The sequence below is a fragment of the Ptychodera flava genome, chromosome 10, assembly GCF_041260155.1.
Source record: "Ptychodera flava strain L36383 chromosome 10, AS_Pfla_20210202, whole genome shotgun sequence".
Lineage (NCBI taxonomy): Eukaryota > Metazoa > Hemichordata > Enteropneusta > Ptychoderidae > Ptychodera > Ptychodera flava.
Window position 1 is genome coordinate 32694037 of NC_091937.1, and position 21075 is coordinate 32715111.

The 21075-nt window shown below is 36.6% G+C and overlaps 1 protein-coding gene across 1 annotated transcript; it reads right to left on the reverse strand.

Annotated features, from left to right (window-relative positions):
- Positions 1-4160: 4160 nt before the first annotated feature.
- Positions 4161-16398, reverse strand: LOC139141615 (vesicle transport protein SFT2B-like). Its single transcript, XM_070711208.1, has 7 exons — positions 16255-16398; positions 12105-12191; positions 11804-11820; positions 11512-11595; positions 9168-9285; positions 4722-4780; positions 4161-4327 (listed from the first exon to the last, which is right to left on the reverse strand). Exons 1-7 carry the CDS (start codon positions 16321-16323, stop codon positions 4258-4260), a joined length of 504 nt encoding a protein of 167 aa, XP_070567309.1. The 5' UTR covers positions 16324-16398; the 3' UTR covers positions 4161-4257.
- Between the last annotated feature and the right edge of the window lie 4677 nt (positions 16399-21075).

A 21075-nucleotide genomic window follows, 5' to 3' on the forward strand; every position in this document is an offset into this window, starting at 1 on the left:
TACAAAATAACTGACATCCAGGAAGTAAATTTCAGAAAAATAGATTTGTTTTGAAAATAGATAATACATTGACAATTGGTACAGAAATGGTAAATTGATATGCAAGGTTTTCAAAGACATGGAAGAACAAGATACGCAGTGAAAATTAGATCAACATTGAGAAGTATTTTCTGTTAGCGAAGTTATATAGCCATAATAGTAGGTTTTTTCATTGAAGCTCCCCTAAATGCAAATATTACAATGCTTTATACTGTATCTCTGTATGTAAAGTGAAGAAAGCAAAATTCTTTGATATTGACATTCAGTGACCTATTGACCTGCATTTGAAATGTTTCACCAGGTGAAAGGTCAGATTTAAATGTCGGGGTCGAAATTTCATACTACGTCCAATCATGACGGTGCAATTTCAAGATCAATAGATGATACCAATGCAGACAGACATGGTGTTACAATTGTTGTGTGTTCAATAAACAATGTGATAAAAATACATTAAGGTAGAATGCGCCTCGGAGAAAGATATTCAGACTCTCAAACTTTTACAATTCTTTTCTGATATACCACATGTGGGGGTTCATTTAAAAGCTCTTGGAGTAAGAAAACTTTTCATCCACTCAGGTTTTTGAAATTCGAAAATTTTATATTTCTCCATAGAGTTAACACAGGGATGGCGGCCATTTTGGATTTAAATATCAGTAAAGCTTGGGGTATTTGTTTCTCTAGTACCAAACGTAGCACAATGACCCCGATTTTTCTAGATTTTGAAAGAGAATGGTTGAAAGATTCTATAAGGAAAGTTTGAGCGAAAGTTTTTAGTCTTTCACTTTCGAGGCGCATACTACCCTAAGGCATAAAATATTTACTCTCTCAACTTTTCGTATGCCTGCTTGCTTCTTGGTTCGCAAGAGTCATGTTTGTCATTCGATATAATAGCAGAGCTAATGGTATATTTTGAATGTGAAGTTCATGTCAGTTTACAACAAACCTAATTTTAAAGGCAATTAATACTGTTCATATTCATTAGTAATGCATTTACTGATAAAGACAGTTTGTACTGTTTACATGAGCAATGTGATCATGAGTTGTTGTATGCAATTATTAAAGATACTTACTCATTCTGAAAACACGAAAACTGTGGCCTGATAATAAATATGCTAACTCTTAAGCAATGACAAAATCTAGCAACTGTATATGAATGTGAAATGTCAATGTCATTAATTTTGTACATCAAGCTGTAACAAAATCAGATATAATTTCCCTTGTTTAGCCAATTTTACTATACTATAAAACTCAAGAATGTGCATTGAATGGAAAGGTTTTGAAAATGTGAAAACTTCCTGACAATTATGAAGCTGAAAAATTCTATTTTAGTAATAAAAACTGTTTGATATTACATCAATAGTTGCTCTGAAAACTCAAAGGATTTGATTAAAATAGTGGAATATGAAACAAATGTTAACATATCTGGAAATATCCTACTTGACAAACTACTGAAAGGCATCAGTGAATTTTGAATACTTCTTCCAAACGATCACTCCTGGGAGGATTATACAACTTTTCCTCTTGTGGAGAATAATTTAGATGTACAAATTGCTGCACATTTGACATTTACTAAAATTGTAGTTGCTCTAGTTTAATATTCTCTGATAAAATGGAAACCAGCATAGAACATATTACTCCCTCAGATTTCACACTGCAACTTTTGCTGGTCTGTGAATTCTGATAAATAATGTGGTTCAATTGGTTTAAAACTTCATGATGATTTAACAGACCAGCAACACTAAGCCTTGTGAAAGATAGATTTAGAAACGTTTTCACATTTTGCAGAGACACTGTGAATTATTAATCTGATAAATAGGCCTGGTAGATCCACTGCAAAGAAACGTAATCAAGAGCCAGTGGAAACTACAGCAGAAAAAACAGCTGAATCTCAGTACAACATTCTGATATTTAGGGTGCCCTTCCTAATACAAGTATATATCAATTTGAACATACTCATCTGGATTAATATGTTGAATTATATACAGCTCAGCATGGTGGTAATATTCTGCATTAAGGCCAACCAGCATATTTGGTTGAATCCCACCCTTAATCTTCCATGAAGTTGACTGTACCAATATTTACTGCCATACGCTGGAGAGGAGACAATGAATGCTCAAATAGTAACTACACCCTGCATTTTATCAGTATTTCTGTCCTGTACTGGGGAGGACCTACTGTGAATATTAAACTCTCAGTGCCTCCCAACATCGGCAACCCACTGCATTCAGAAGATTGAAGGGTTCATAATGTCAACATCATGTCAGAAAAGAGAAATTCAGGTTTATATTGACAAGTTTCTGTGAATTCACATTATATTTACTTAAAGTCTTGCAAGTCTAGTTTCACCGTACAGAAATACGTGATACTTCAGATTGGCTTTAGCTTCACAATCATTGAACTCACACTGCAGGTGTCAATTCACAACCATTTAAACAAAGGGGTCACACTTGAAGGTATTACCTGTCACTGTTCCAATTTTGCCACAATTACCATGTAAAGAGATATCTAACCAATCACAGATTTTAAGCGGGTGGCGCTTTTTAAAAACAGCGCCCTCACATGGGCATTTTCAATACCAAGGACTGCCCCTTTGACCATATATGGGCATATTTAGATTACAGGTGACTGTATACCTTAAGTCTAGGATAAGTTGTAAATGAGTAACAGACATCCAGGAACCCATTGTAGACTAGTAATATCATCTACTATCCAATACATAGGCTAATCCAAGAACATCACTATAGAGTATGTACTGGAAATCAAGACCCATCCAGCATTTCTGTGATTGTGTACATATGTAACTAACGCCAATCGTGCGGTGAATAAAAATAAAGATTTAGCCATACAATAACAATATTATACATTTTACGACAGCAAAACTTCACAAAATAAACCAACTTGACACTTCTCTTGCCACAAGGAAGGCTGGCACTTTCATGACCTCAGATGACCTACGAGAGCAGTGTCAATTTCAGTTTCTTTATATTGCATCTTCACCAAGATAAATGGTGAGAAATTAATTCAAACAGGCTAAATTTGGCTTGCCTACACAAATATACAAAAATAGTATGATACATCACAAAACATCGTAAATACTTTCAAAGATATTATGTTTTGACCTTCATGTCAACAAAAGAGATTGTGACGTTACATGTACCAGTACGATATAGACATGTTCATTTGAGGAATTATAGATATATGAAATTGTATAAACTCTTCAGGTTGGACAATTTTTGGTAAAAGGTGGGTTTTCAACAAGAAGGGTGTTGTCAAAAATATCCATAGAGTAATTAAACTCTGCAAGTCAAAGGTCTATACCTAGCTGTATATTTTTTCAAGGCACCAACAATTCATTACTTGAAGGCAGTAGCAGCCTGGGATATCTATGTACCTGGAGTAATGAAATACCTTTTTAATCTACGTACCCATACATTCTTTGGTTAAGGCCACGTATAGGTTTATCAAGGGTTTGTATAGCGTAAGGTAGAGTGCGCCAAGGGGATAGATATTCGGACTCTCAAATTTTTCCAATACTTTTCTGATCTATCGCTTGTGGGGATTCATTCTAAAGTGCTTGCAGTAAGAAAAATTTACACTAAATTTTTCCAAAATCGAAAATTTTACTTACACAGAGATGGCGACCATTTTGAATTTCAAATATTGGTTAATGTCAGGTAATTTGTTTCTCTAGTACCAAACTTTGCACTGTGGCCCCTGATTTTCATTCTTGATTTGGTCAGAGAATAGCTGAAAATTTTATTGAGGAAAGTTTGGGAAAAAAGTTTCTTTCATTTTCGAGGGATGTTCTACCTTAAATAAGTTCTATCAATGCCTGCAAAATATACAGCTCTTGATGTACACATTGAGTACATATGTACTAATGTGATGTCACATACAACATCTACTGTCAAATCAATGGGTGTTAAAATCACAGCACTGCTGAAATGGTACAGGAGAAGATAACGTACAAGTCCATTTCACTAACGGTATTAACAATGCAGCAACAACAGTGTCCACATGACATCAAGCACTGGTTTACATTTTACAGTGGTGATTATTTCAAAAGAATCATTCTAATATACAAATAAAAACACAGAAAATATGCTGGGAGTACCACAGCAAAGATGTTTGGATAACCTACAATCTTGCACAAATGTCCGCTTTGGTGCATGGCAACAGTAGTGGTTGGAGGGTTAACATCAGTCCAAGCCTAACTTGTTAATCCATACACGAGGTGAAACACTTTTTGACCGCATCTCTTGCAAAGGGGATGTACGATAGAGCATACCTGTTGCAAAAAAGAGGAAGCAAAAAAAATTGAAGTCAATACCGCGTGTAAATGAGTACATGTGTGCCAAAAAAGCTACAAGCGTTTCCTAAATTGTTGGGAAAATAACGTCTCCAACTCAGGCTACTTAACTGACTTGATACTTTCGTAGAGATCAAGTTGGTTATCACAGTTTTGAATAATCATATTCTCACTCTGAACAAGACATTAAAATGAAGAAGTGTCATTTTGGGTTCAGCCTTTTTTTAAATTTAAAGCCTATAAGGAGGATTTCATTCCAAACATATCTTATTATATAAAGGTTTTTGTGTTCTTCTTTCCCTTCTTCACTGACACTTTTAATTCTCATTCTTTAGGTTTCATTATTTTACTGCTATTGTTGTTGTTTACTTACCACGTCAAGGCAAGAAACTGTATAATACAAAACACCAAGGCCAGTGCACCAATTTTCCACTGAAACAAAATACAATAATATACATGAACAGAAAATGTGCAGATCTAAGCACATAGCAGATTCAGCCTCAATTTACACCACAAAGAACTATCTCATTACAAAATTTTCTCAGTAAATCAATATCTGTCCAGTCAGCTGTTTAATATTACAACAGGGCCTTGTTAACACTCTAGTGTAGAGTAAGATTTTCAATTTAATTTCAATAAATTGTTGCCATACTTCTAAACAGTGATGGTATACCTTTTGATAAAAATAATTTTCAAGCTACTCACGTTCAATGACTTGGCCACAGTACATGTATGTAATGTTCTAGATACTAAATTCTATAGAGGGCGCTTCATCCAAGGGTACATTGTGCAAGTGATGTGACTATTGACACAATTGCTGATGGCTGCAGTCTAACCATGTTTTATTTTGCATTCCAATGCAAATACATATGCTTTTTAATGTATTTTTAAATGTTAATGTTATTGCAGCTGCGTTATTGCTTGCTTATCTTGATCAAAGAAATACAATATTGATGACGACGCTCTGACTGCTGCATAATACGGCTGGGCTAGCAATAGTGGAGACTATGTATCATGGAAAAAAGTCTTATGGTCTGGTAGAATGGATGCTTGAGTACAAGTAACCCACTTGCAGTCACCTCTGGGGGCCGCTGTGCAAGCTACTGTACAAGTATTAGGACTTCAGCAACACACATTTTTAGAATAGCAGGCTAGAAGTGTAAACACTAGACAACAGACAGAAACTATTCAACAGAGCAATACTATAGCCAGTTTTATTACAAAGAAGCGAGATACATGTAGACCACACATTAGCAAAATACTTTGTTCACCAATCAGCGTTGCAGCCAGGGGTCACTGTGTCCCGCTACCATTTATTTTTTGGGACATTTTGCACATTTTTTGGGACAATATGTGTCACATGTCAACCAAATTTTGTATTATTACATTATAAATTACATGTAGTTTAACAAAACAAAATTCAAGCTACCGGAACCACCTTGCTATGCTTTAATTTCAGGCAATTATAACTAACAGTATACCGTATCTGCCTCCAATCAGAGCTCTGTCGGACTTTGCTGCAGATCCGTAACCCTTCCACTCCCTGACTGTTTGTATTGGACAGTCAGGGAGTGGCAGGGCTATGGATCTGCAGCAAAGTGCAGAGTTTTGGTTACTTTTAAAGGGGAAGTTCACCAAGGATGAGTTTTACATATGTGCTAGCTTTGTGGTCATTTACTCCGGAAAAGCTATTTACGTCACTTGTAACTCGAGCAATTTTTACAAACACCTCTAAAAATAGTACAGGAAGTTGCTCATGTAATTTGCATCATGGGAAAAAGCTCCAGGCTTGGAGCTTGCATCATGTGATATGGAAGGGACCATCTTCGGAGTGGTATGGCACCGCATTGTTCACTCACAGCAACACAGTAGTAAACAGCAACACAAGATCTGACAGTACCGGTATACAGTTTATAATAAGTGATTCATTGTTTATGCAAGGATACTCAGTATTAACAAAAGTTATGTAAATATGCACAGCCTGGTTTGAGCGTAGGTGAGTGGACAATGTCATACCCATGGGAAGATGGTCCCTTCCATATCATGTGACGCAAGCTCCAAGCCTGGAGCTTTTGTCCCATGATTCAAATTACATGGGAAATTTTCTGTACTATCTTTATTGGTTTTTGTAAAAAAAACGCGCGAGTTATAAATGAGGAAAATAGCTTTTCCCGGGTAAGTGACCACAAAGCTAGCACATACGTAAAAATCATCCTTTGTGAACTTCCCCTTTAATAACACATCAAAAGTACGCAAATATAAGCCTCAAAATAAATAGCGTTCTCACCAGGCTGCGATTCAGCGATATTCTTGCGTATATTTCTGTTTTGTCGCGGATTTCTGGGGCCGTGTGCGCCAATAAGTGGCGCGCATTTAAAATTATAAACTTTCGTGGAGCTAGCCGTATGGCTAGCCGGCCGTATCATGCATATGTACACCTGGTACTTCTCACCATGGACGTAAATGATTGACGTGATTAATTACATTTCCTGATTGGAACCGAGACAATCTGGAAGCAATGCCCGTAGCGGGTGTACTTTAAACCACAGTCACTTGTGATTCCATACACGATGGCCGCTGTGTGGTATGCATTATGTATACCACAAAGGGGCCGTTGTCTATTGAACCACAAGAGACTGTGGCACTGATGCACTACACATGTTCGCGTTGCACATGTCCACGGAATTCGCGGAAGCTGGAGGCGTCATGGCACAATCAATATTTTCACAGATTATGACAATAATAGTCCAAACTACGAAAACACAAGAACGTAACGCTTGTATATCCCTAAATTTTTGAAAACAATGCGAAGCTGGTCGCATTATACCATGGGTTCCGCATTGCAACCAGGGTATGGACGGGCGCCACGTTTGTGTTCGCGCCGTTGAGATTCAGTCGATTTTTGTTCTCGAAAAACAACACAACTTTGTCTGAGATAATTTTTTTAGGTCTTTGCTATGTTTGAAACTGTGTATAAACTTTGCGGGAGGTACGTGTTGCGTGATGTCATCAGGTATTTGCTCCATTCCTCGCCCACACGACCTAGTACCTATGACTGGAAATGACTGACAACTTGCCCACTGCCGATTGATGATATTGTTCTAAAAGTAGTTCAGAGGTTTAAACGTGGAATAGTTGGGGAAAAGTTTTCTTATTTTGCAAAAAATTATCAATTCTTGGCTTGTGCATGTGATAAGTACATTATTATAGGTGAACTCATACGTGAGATCATGAGCGTCTTTTTTTTACGTCCATGCTTCAATCGGCAAAATTTGTAGCTTTGGCTGGCGACCAAAATTCCACGTCAAAATGTGATGATTATTTACAAACATCATAGGGATATGTTTCCTAACAAGAATAGCTGCCATAGCACTGATTTTGCCAGTTCATTCTGCTGACTGTGAAAGGGGATTTAGTGTGCAAAACAACCTAACTTATGACAGAAATCAACTTAGCGCTGAACGGCTGGACACTCTAGCAGCCGTTATGGTAGATGGCCCCAAAATGGAAAAGTTCAAATTTATCGGTGCACTTTAACACTGGAATGAACAAAAGTCCCACAGAATTTTCATTAAAAGGCACTGATATTCAATATCAGTTGTGTTTACCGAGTGTTTATAAAAAAGTTATTAAGATGAATGATTTGTTGAGTCCTTATTTTTTCCATGCATAGAATAAGGTTCGTATTTGCAGTGTGACTTTTTTAACATATTTATTTAACATATTTATATTGTCCCACAAGTCTTCTGCTGTCCCGCTTTTTTTGGGTCAGAGGGACAAAATGTCCCACAATATTTTTTTTCTGGATAATCATGCAAAACAAAGGCCACCGCCAGTAACAGACATTACTTGCAGACTATACCTAGACTCTCCACAGTCGCTGTGCCTTGTTTTGTGCGCGCCCACGATGGGCCCGTTCGAAGGCTGTGCAGCAGTGAGCACGCGTTGCCAGACACAGCGACTGTCGGTTTTTTGCAAGTATATGAATATTCATAAGGGTAGTGACGTCAAAAGAAACACCTATCTCACTGGGCGGAGAGAATATATACTAGCTGGTAGACCTATATAATGGGTATGTTTTTATTTTTCATTTTCCATTTTATTTGGCTATGGTACTTGCCATTTGTTTTTGATTAACGGATGTGTGCAGTTCTATAAAGTACCCGGATAAGGCAGAAATCAAACCGGTCGCTTGCAAGAACGTCCAGATCCTGGGATTCGCGTCACGTCGCGTCTTTGAAGGACGCGCGTGTGTTCCAACTGACAGGGAAGAACGCAAATCACAGGGTCTCTGCCAGACTAGACTATATCCATTGAATACAGTCGGCTCATGAGTGCGCCAAAGATGACCCGCAGACTGCAAGAATGCGGGACAACTGGATGTTTGGGGGACATTGTCGCAATGGCGCAGCCTGGCTGCAACACTGATCAATGATCAATTTCCTGTGTGCCCCTGTATATCAAAACAGCACTGATTTCATTAAATTTCAGTACAGGAAAAATGAATTCTTATTTGTACAGAGGTATTGACCCTTTGAGAGCTGTTATTTTCTCACCAACATTTCAGTGCAACATTTTACCAATTTTTATGATTTTTTTCTGTAATTTGTTTAGAGTTTTGGACCAAATAGATAAAACTATTTTCAATGGCTACAGTTTTTGACCAAAAGTTTGGGAAAAAATCTGAAAAAATTGTTGGCATTCATGATTAATATAATACTTTATTGTTTAATATTAATAAAGGCAACAAAATTTGGCATTGGCATGCAAAGGGATAAACCCTATAGCTTGACAAGAACATTGATGTTAGCTGACTTACCCAGAGACCTGCACATAAGGTGAGAGCAAAACTAATTATAACAATAATTGTTGCTATGATCCTTTTTTCACTAAACATATTCTTGAGTTGCCTCACTGGTCCCATCAGAAAGCAGGTACTGCAAGGTAGATGCGACAATATTTGTTACATAAAGCATATTATATTAGTAACACGAAGTGCAACCAAGAAGGCATACACTGCAACTTTTAATAATTTTTACTTTTGCTGTGTTTGTAAATTGCAATCTCTCGTTCCACACATAAAGTCATAATTAGTTACTGTGTGTTCAACTTGTTTGTACATCCTGTATGTATGGTATGCAATGTCCAGTATTATTGGTGACAACTGAATTTCTGTCTGGACTAGAATTCAAATATCAACAGTAACACTGCACACTGTACGCAATGACTTGTGTACACCAGGTTAATACTTCATATTCCAATAAAATTTCAAGAGAAAGATAAGACGTGTTCACTTTACTGAACAAAGGTGACAAAAATAATTATAACAAGTCATCGTTGATGACACAGTCCCCACTTGCTAATAATGGGTACTTTGATTACATGTCCTCAGAGAGGATAGAGTCCTCTTCATTATAAGGTCTGTGATAAAAATACTTTGATACACATGGCGCTCAATGGCCAAGAATGAGTTCCATGGTGATGAAAACATAGAACCAATGTAGGCCACCATCCTAAAGTTCATAAAATGAGTCAACTAGGAATTAATCAACAGGATGTTGCAAAACATTTTTGCATACAATTCTAACACTTAACAGATTATCACTGGTACCATATTTCATAAAGTTTGATGCAGTATTTACAACACTATGAGATCAACATCTGTATCAAGTTGCATCACATTGACGTTGTATTAATTTGTGGCTATATCACCCTATTAGGAAAGTTCATTACTTACGCAATTACAAATTAATTAAAATGACACTGATAAATGTCTTTTTCAATGTTAAAGCCATGTGAGCTTAACATCAGTTAACATCTGTATAAAGTTTCATGAATTTGATGCAGTACATATTTCTTGACATATCAGCCTACTTACGAAACTTCAATAATTGACATGTTACTGCTACATGACGTGAAACAAATTGACGAGCATATGTATGAAATAGGTCAATGTCAACTTTGAATGATACTGGTGGAAATATGTCTGAGTTATGGCTCTGTACATGAAAACATTTTAATAAATGGCTGCCTAGCGACCATATTGGATCGTATCACATAAAAATCGACGTAGATATGTATGACATAGGTCAATGTCCTTGTACCAACTTTGAATAAAATCGGTTGAGATATGCCTGAGTTATGCCTCTGTATATGAAAAAATCGTAACAAAATGGCCACACAGCAGCCATATTGGATCGTATCACAAACAAATTGACGTGCATATCTATGACATTGGTCAATGTCCTTGTACCAGCTTTGAATAAAATCGGTTAAGATATGCCTGAGTTATGCCTCTGTATATGAAAAAATTGTAATAAAATGGCCGCCTAGCGGCCATATTGGATTGTATCACAAAACAAATCGACGTGCATATCTATGAAAGTGGTCAATGTCCTTGTACCAACGTTGAATAAAATCGGTTGAAACATGTCTTGAGTTGTGGCTCTGTACGTGAAAAAATCGTAATAAAATGGCCGCCTGGCGGCCATATTGGATCGTATCACAAAACAAATTGACGTGCATATCTATGACATTGGTCAATGTCCTTGTACCAACTTTGAATAAAATTGGTTGAAACATGTCTGAGTTATGGCTCTGTACATGAAAAAATCGTAATAAAATGGCCGCCTGGTGGCCATATTGGATCGTATCACAAAAAAAATTGACGTGCATATCTATGACATTGGTCAATGTCCTTGTACCAACTTTGAATAAAATTGGTTGAAACATGTCTGAGTTATGGCTTTGTACATGAAAAAATCGTAATAAAATGGCCGCCTGGCGGCCATATTGGATTGTATCCCAAAACAAATCGACGTGCATCTGTATGACATATGAAGTAATCCTTGTACCAAGTTTGAATGAAATCGCTTCTTGCATCTCTGAGATCTCTGTGTGAACGGACGGACGGACGCACACACGCACGCACGCACGGATGCACGCGCGCATGCACGGACATGACCAAACCTATAAGTTTCCCCCGGACGATGTCCGTGGCGACTAAAAAGTGACGCCTATCTTCCTTTTATGACAGGGTCATGAAGTCTTATTGATATTTTTCTGATTTATTTTTCCTTACACATACATGTACTCAGCTTCTTTTCAATCACTAGTGTCTGTTTTGGCATCTAGAGCATTTTTTGTTGGATATCATATCTCACCTGACCATAGCTATAATGTTTCCCAGCGTGTAGAAGATTGCAAATAAAACCAATCCGTTGTCCCCAGAAACAAAAGGAAACACCCTGAAATGAGAAAAAAACCCACAGGTTTGATACCGAGTAATTCAGGGCTTTTCATCATAATTATAATATCTCTCAATATGATTATTGATGAATGTTTCTAGAAATCAACATGTATGATTCTTCATGTACCTTAATTTTATAGAATAGTTGAACATAAAATTTAGCATATCAGTGACCCAAAATTCTGCTACACTATGTGAGAACTGACTCCAAAATTGTCATTTTCTGTACTATTTTTCATATAAGAAATTTATGCTATAAAATTCAGAAATGATAATAAAGAATTAATGAATAAATGAAAGAATAATATTCACCCTAAAGGCTACTTATCACAGCTATTCCCTTTTCAAGAGATTTTTCCAAACTTGGAACACAAATGCAAATGAAAGCTTTTGCTGACAGTCAACCCTTTCCCCACCATGGTTCGGTCCGAACCCGTCATTTTAAATGGCCATTGTGGACGTGTTTACAAAGAATTGGGGTGAACAGGTTGAAAAATCTTTACTTACCAAGAATGAACAAATCATACCGATACAAAAACATATGACGAATCCCTTGACTCGCGTGGACCAGCTAAGAGTTGTGGCATCTGAAAACTGAGCAAAATTGGTGACAAAAAAAAATTAATGTCACCATTTCCAAACTGCAAACTTGAACTTGAACTATGTTGAGGTACTGGTCTTAGAAAGATGCATCACTACAAACTGTAGTTATTCAGAAAAACATAACAACGCTCTGGTCTTGGCAGAGACAGGTCACTATTACCATGACACACAGGGTGCCGCACAATGTCCTTTTTCAAGTGAGCAAACAGACGTTCACCATTGGCAAAGACAATTAATGAGCATCTTTCATGTCTGGGGTCCATCAACTAACTTGGTGCGTATTTAATTTATGGTGATGTGAAATCTGCTGTACCATGGCCACATGTTCTGTTTTGCTGACTTTAGCAAACTTGAACAATGGATGAAACCACTGGAAATGGGTTATTCTGATGTACAAGCAGTTACAGCCTGGTGTAGAAATATGGGAAAGCGAAACTGAAAGTTAGAATTCATAATATGGTAAATGTACAGGAACTCTAGTGTATAGACCTTAGTCAGCAACATACAAGTTTTATTACCCCAACTTTTCTAACGATCACAGCAATCAAGAACTCTACACCGTGAACTATTGATTTTTCAACTCCTTATACTTATGAATGTACTTGGGCACAACTTACAAAGTCAACAAAAAACGCTGTTGTTTCTAACAATAGAGGACACTGGGGCTAGTCAAAGTTACATGTAGCTATGGCTGTGGTTGAAGTAAATACATGTGTGAATGCTGTATGTCTGCCTTCTGCCTGAACATGTGACTACACTGGCTAAAACTTTTAATGTCTTTCAAGAATTCCAGTATTTTTGTTCTATTTGTGAAATATTTGTAAATATTTATAAAACACTGTGCAGCTTTCAGAATCAAATCACAACTGTTTCCAAATTCTAAACATCAGTCATCAGTGTTTGTCTAATGTCTTATTTTCACTGTTGATGTCTGAATTCTTGTCTGGACTCGAATTGATCAGTTGGCACAAACACTGCTCTACAATGTTTGTGTTGCCAACACGAAAACTTTGTATGTTGGGAAGAAAAAGGAGAAATCATGAACACAACGAAAACCATCAAACACTACCACTATTGTTCTCTTAAAATTAAACTTTCGGAATAATTACAACATTGTGAGATGGTTATTCTGAGTGAGGCACATCTTATAAAATTGTTCATTCATTTGCCGTCCACAGATGGGTAGGTTTTTACACAAGATGTTTTCATGCAGTGTTTGAGGTATTATATTAAAAACTTGCTACAGTGTATTTTCTTTACCCAACCCAAGAAATACATAATTAGAAAATTAGTGTATGAATTTACATTGTGTTTTATTTTTGTTCTTGTTTTTTCACCTGGAGGGAGGGTAGGTTTGGGGGTAATTCCAAGATGGCAAATAAAAATTTTGCAAAAAAAAATTTTTACAAGGACATAAATTTTTATAGTATTTCCTCAGTGAGTTTGTTATCATACATATTTTCATGTTGTTCAGACTAACAATACTGAGGCACACTGGATTGTGATCAAAGTTGCTTTAAGGTAGAATTTCAGACCTGAGCTCTATGGTAGAATGCACCTTGGTGCCAGATATTCAGACTCTCAAGTTAACTTAGCAGTGCTGGCCATATATTCAAGAATGAGTAAATAGTGGCTAACTTGTTTCTCTACAACCAAATTTTGCTTGATTTTAATTCTTTATTTGAATGGGAATTACTTAAATAAAGTATCCTTAAAAGAAGGTTTGAGCATACCGTATGTTCAAGTCTTTAAATTTTGAGATGCTTTCTATCTCAGAACACCACTTCACAAAGTCTGCATAGCCACATACTACACTCATAACTTTTCAGAGTTCTCCTTCACTGAAGATTTTCACAATTGTGTTGGGTTATTTGTTACGGGGAATCATTCTGTCGACTAACAAGCCAGGACTACCCGCAATGAATTGCGCAGGGTTAACCCTTTGAGCGCCAAAGTCAATTTTTGTCGCCTTTACAGAATATACCTCAGCCAATTTTTTCAGATTTTTGCCAAAATTTTGATAAAGAACTGTAGCCAGGAAATGTGATTTCTGTTTAGTCCAAAATTATCAAAAAAAATTACAGAAAATTCATAAAATTTGGTAAAATTTGCACTCAAAATTTTGGTGAGAAAAATTACAGCACTCAAAGGGTTAAACAAATTATCATCATGACACCACTGTCATGATCATAAACAGCTGAAACACTTAGTTGCAGAGGCATACAAACGGTGAACTAAGCATTCTCCCTTTCCACATATAACAATGGACAAGAAGGCTTTTGGAAAACTGTTTAGTTTTCATGCAGAATCTGACTATCGGCACCACTACAGTCTGAAGGATTGTATTTCAACAAGGGCAGTAGTACTAGAAATACAGAGCAAAAGGTAAGAGAATGAACTCAAATGTGGTCAATGTCACTCCATGTAAGTTTCCTGACAAAAACAGGTACACCACAAAATAACATGAAGAAAATAACTTTGATTATTGCTTGCATAAGTTGCATTTGATATTAATTTTCTAAAATTTCATGAACAGTAAAAAGTTTAAGACTGCTGACCCAGTTTTACATTACAAGACTTTGAAACAGTCCATTCACACACCTCCACCAGATTGAATGGAACAAGGTCACCTGGGGGCAACAAAGGCTGTCTTTGTTTCACAGCCATCATTCAACACAAACAAAAACCAGGAGACAGTGTAAAAAAATTTCAGGTTGGTCAGACTGACTTCTTCCAAGAACAGAGGGTGCCTTGTCCCCGTGCTCCATACTATTGTTCTCAGTCACTAGAGGTGAAGGGTTGGAGGAGGGGCTGTTTAGTTTGGCCAATGCAGGTGTGACACAGTGAGACCCTGTTGGCTGGGACATTTCATATCATGCATGTAGACACTACATTCTTTTCAAGCTATAATCCCACGGTGAATAAATACAAATTTAACACTCTCACAGCTAAACCGTTGCCTAGCCAAGTGGTTTACGATAGCATGGTTGGACTGCTACACTCAACAACAGGGGTGAACAGGTTGAAATTGCTGCACTGGACACCCTTGGTGAGATTTTCCTAGTTTCATAGTTAACTTGTCAACTGTTGTTATGCATATAATACTATCAACAAGTACGATATGTCCAACCATGGAGGTAAAATTATAGCATCAGGGAAAGGCGCTTACAATGTAATTATTTTGTAAATATTCAACAACCCTGTTGGTGGCGACATCGCTGGCGTCAAGAATTCACTACAGTTTTAAAGCCATTGATATCAAACCACAGACAGTGGCAGCATTTGTCGATACAAACACATTAGCTATACCTTTATAAACTGTAAAAAATGTGTGATATGATAAACTGAGTTGAGGGGTACTATGCACGTTCAAAATTTGAGGTTATTGGTTTGGTTGTCATGAACTGGCCGCGTTAGTTACTTTCATTTTTTATATAAACAGATCTGCTTTGGAAACACGTCATGGGAATGAGTCAGTGTCACGGTATACTTGTTGTAATTCACCCATTGACGTGAATATTTAACCTGAATACCAGCTGACGAATCAAACCCGTTTCAAATGCAATTTATGGTATTTTTACAGATCCTGTTCCCGGTTCATCTGATTCGCTGTTAATATCAAGGTTGGAAATCTATCTGTGAAATCAACTTCTTTGAGTTCTACGTTTATGGTTTAATTAGCTGACATTCAATATTACGTTTTAGGTGTCTGGCCACGTCACGTGCTGACCGGTACGTGGTGCTCGCGTAGACGTTCGCATCCAAACGAGGAGCTCCGCCTACCCGTGGTGTTTCCGGAAGACAGATTTCTATGCTGGAAGACTGTCCAAAAGCGTTCAAGACAGACCCCATAAAAACAAATTATAGTCCAGATATGCCTAAAGGGTGTACAATGTTGTCTTTGTCGCCGAGCGCTGGTGAATTCAGGATTGTTTGGCCGCAACAGTATATCGTACGTCAACATTCGGCGCGGCGCACAGTAACACTGACTCGTTCTACAAGTTGTAACACATTGACATAAAACCACATACGAATGACACGGTTATCAACTCACTTGTGTATACAGACTCTGGTCTCCTTCTTCCTCATCCTCTCCTTTAAGTACTTTCTTCAGTTTATCCATAATTTGCAGCCACCCTTCGACGGGATAGTCGTATTTTCCTAAGGCATAGAACGGAACTGGCGGCTGACCGGAAGCTAATTTAAACTGTTTGTTTGTTGGTGTCAACATTACTTTGCTCAACTGTGCAGTTCTGATATGGGTCCGCCGCGCCCTGCACATGGCCCCTTTGTACCGACGAAAACGACAATTTTCCGCACTGTATAACATTTCTCTCTACTGTTTAAAATTTCTCTACTGTTTGAAATTTCGCTCTACTGTTAAAATATTCTACACTGTATAAAATGTTACTTTAATTGTGACACGGATAAGGCTTAACCCTGAGCTTGAAAAACATCTCTATGCAGCTAAAAAGTTGAGATAACATGACCGGTACGTGGTGAAATTCCGTTTGATCAAACTCATATCAGAAACAACATAAGCAGAAAAACCTGCTCTGAATAATCTGTCCAAAAACAAACAAATGACAATCAAGCCCTTTGATATAAAGGAAGAGGCATAGCAATTGTGAACACGACAGATTACATTAAAGAAATTAATAGCCAGAAATTCAGAAGAGAGAAATTTCAAACAGTAGACAGAAACTTCAAACAGTAGATAAGAGATATTTTAAACAGTACAGAGAAATTTCAAACAGTAGAGAGAAATTTTAAACAGTAGAGCAAAATTTCAAACAGTGCGAAGAATTTTAAACAGTAGAAAGAAATTACAAACAGTAGAGAGAAATTTTAACAGTACTAGTTACAGTAGAGCAAAATTTCAAACAGTGCGAAGAATTGTCGTTTTCGTCCACGGTACTACAGGAGCGTCTCAAGTTATTCCAGTACAAATACATGTATTTCCAGGGTTCGATCATGAAAGCGTCAATTTTCGGTGGCCCTGGTTTTTTTTAGGCTGTCCGTTCTACAAAATTTATTATTCATGCGCAAGCCCCTCCCCTCTTGTGTACCAATCCACTATGCTTTCCTGGAAAAAGGAAAAACCCAAGATAGCATGAACGGCTAGCGGTTAGATATTCACTCAGTAAGTGTACAGGTACATAGGTACATGAAAAGTAGTTTATAGGCCAAAACGTACTATGGCTCCTTGTTTCTTTCAGGACAATATTTGGTTAAAAACATGATAGGATGAATAATTCGATATCAGCTCGGCGCTTTGGAAGTTTAAAGAAGCTGCCTACCAACTGCGAAATACTTATTCATGCTGTAAAGAAGGAACATACTGCTTTCGCAGACGCTTAAAGATAAAAAAAGTTCCAATTTAACCTAAAGCATCGTCCCTCAAACGAGAGCATGACTGTGCCTGAGGCTTCACTAGTGACCACCTGTTAAATCTGTCTTCTTATAAGTCGTCTGCTGAGCTTGTTTTTGAACATAACCTGGCTTCTTTGGTATCATCAGAAAGGTTATCTATTCGTCTTTAGATTTAATATGCAATATCTTGCATACTTTTCATGGAATATGACCAAAACGTACCCCACACACTTAAAGTTTATATCTAAAATTACTGTTATAGCTAAATTGTACCATTTTATATATATATATATATATATATATATATATATATATATATATATATATATATATATATATATATATATATAGACATGACAAAAAAATTCAATGCTTTGTATGAAATCTGTTTTATTTGGTATTGATATATACTTTTATCAGAAAGAATTATTGGGATAGTAAGCTTCATAGCTGTAATAGTCATTTTTGAATATCACTGTACTGAATAAAACACAATATAGGTGATATCGGAAATTTCACCCCCTCATTGATTTGCTTCAGCCCGACGTCATCAGTCTGATTTTATTTGCAATACTATAGAGAGACATTTTAAACAGTAGCAAAATTCCAAACAGTGCGGAGAATTGTCGTTTTCGTCCACGGTACCTTTTGCATTTCGTCACGTTGGAAATAGTGATGATTTATCTTCTCATGATATCATATTATTTGGAGAAATAATGGGTCACTTTATTTCACATTTCTTTCCTTTTTAGGGGGGGGGAGATAAAACTTTCCATTTTAAAATTGGCCTAAACGTAGCTCACGTGGAAATTCATAATTCATAAGTAGCTTAGAGATTACACGGGTTTAAATGAACAGCTCATTTGCTTTTTCGCCCATTTAAACTTTCGCATAAAAAAATTTAAATTTAAATCAACTATTCAGTACACATTAACAACAAAATACCTGAAATGTCATTTGTTAATAGGTATGCAGGCCTAAATATGCCTATCGAGGAATTTGTTCGATTGATTATTTGTTTGTTTGTTTGTTTGTTTGTTTCTTTGCTATTGCGATTGAATGTAAGCGATTTTCAAGTAGGCTTGAATACTTTATTTGGGTTGAAATTCATGACTCATGTTCAAGCACAGTCCCTCCACAAACAATGGTCATGGTAATGTACGACTGACAACATTTTCAGGTCGACTCAGGCAGGTACTCGCAAGGGGTCTGATAATCTCAGCGTTTTACTTTATCAGGAATAGTTCTACCCAGTATATATACGGTAAGTGGAAACTATTTAAATTTGGGGGGTCATGTATACAAGGCTACACAAATGCTGGAAAGAATTTCTAATTATGTTATTATTTATGTGTGTACCTGCCTAGCAGATATTTCCAACCGAGAATATCTGCAGGTGTGCAAATAAGATTGATTTCGTGTTGCATAAAGCATAATGCACCTACGGGTTGAGAAAAAATATTGAGATTATTACGTTCTTCCGACGTTTTCTGTATTATAACATGTGTTGCCCAATTTTCAAGTCGAAAGCCGCAGAGAAAAGTAATAAGCGACGTGAGACTGACTACTATTTTAGTATTTAATTTCAGATAGTCCGAAATTTTTCCGGTGCTACGACGATCTCAGTGATTGTTGTTCATGAATACTAAAGACAGTTACTCAGCGTTTCCTCGAGCGAAGTGTGAGAAAAACTTACATATCCAGATTTCCGAGTGTCGGTAATGCACCTTACTACCAGTACGTCGGCAAAAGATCGCATCGATTTTCGAACGCCGGCCTTTCAAAATGTTCACGACAATGAAATAAATTACTCTTCTTTTTCAATGTGTACGATATTTCACCTCTTCATAGCGGTGCATTCAATACTTCAGTGTATAATCGCTGACATTCGAAAGAATAAATGTAGAGGCGATTGCAATATTGTTAGAGATCACATTATTTTAAGACATTTAACGAATACTCAGAAAAGGTGAAGCGTTTTCTACTTTCTAAAGTGTTACTGGCCATGTGTCGTATTATTTGAAAGAATCCCCAAGTACGTGATAATTTACATAATTTTAAAGTTTACTACGCAATTTTTCAGGGTTTGTAGGGTGTACACATTTGTTTGTTTAATATATGAGTATATGCTATTTATGAAAACAATATTCTATCAAGTTAGTAACTGGTAAATGTCGCTATCAAAGCTTACCATTTGGGGCTTTTTCTTTTTTTCGGCTATCGTTTTAGCTCTATTACATTTGATGCATCTGTTCCCGTATTAGGCCTTAAGTTGGTCCTTCAGTAAAGTTACCGTTCTATTGTAGAATTAATGTCATGATGTGTTTTTGTAATATCCACGTTAGTTCTCAGCATTTGAATTTAGTCCAGACTTGAAAACATTCGTCAATACTAACATATCGCATATTTTATTGTACTCAATGCGTCGTCTTGCGGAGGCTAAAACTTTATATTCCAACACGCTTCAGGGTGAGAAGAAAATTTTGTTTTATTAGACGTGAAAACGGAATTCGAAGGTATCATAAAAAGTTACAGCTCTTGAATAGGTGATCGTATCTTTCTATGCATTTTTGTTCTTTTTTAATTATGCCCTTTCAATGTTATGCAGGGCGCTGTACCCGCGCACGATGTAAGTTCATGTGACTAGACCCGTTACCTTTCTCCTGAGTGTTATTGAAGACGTGTTGGAAATCTATATAAAGCGTATTCCTAGTCTCTGTCAAGATAAAATATATTGTCTCACTTTTAGTAGGAACTTACTGTTACAAAAGAATGTTGTATGTTGAAGTCAGAGATAAATGTGAAAGAAAAGTCATCAAAACACAGATTTTTTTCCCTCATGTCCATGTATGACACCTTATCACTTGTAGAAAAAAAATTACATCACAAATTGTTCCAGCATCGCATAAACACAAAGATGTTACACGTAAATTAAATTACAAATCGACAGTTCTAGCTCATGATGTACCGAATTTCGCAATTTAGATTCGTGTAATTCCATCAAAATAACAAAATTAATCTCATAGAATTTACTATTCACTTCAATCCTAAATACAATGTTCTACCAACTCAAAAGCTTGATATGAGTTAAACAGCCTCTGCCCTAATAGTATGTTTTCTACAATTCCTCATACTTCTTTGGCGATGATACAGTCAAAATAGCGATGACGAGTTGTGTCTTTTACATTACAAAACGCATTATCTCTCATTTTCCATAGATACAATTGTACATTATTTATACATTTTCATGCAAGAATTTCAAATGGAGTGGTCTTAATTTGTTCTCATTTGTAACTCTATGACTATGAGCTAAAGTCCATATACCCTTCAAATCGATGTTTTTTTCATATTGCCAGCTCAAAGTACTGGCAGGTTGTGTAACACAACTGACAAGAAGTCTATATACATCTACTGTCTTCAATTTCATCAAATGCACTTCTTCATTCCGAATTTCAATGTATGCCTTATACGTATTCTAACACCAACAAAGTCATTATATTTA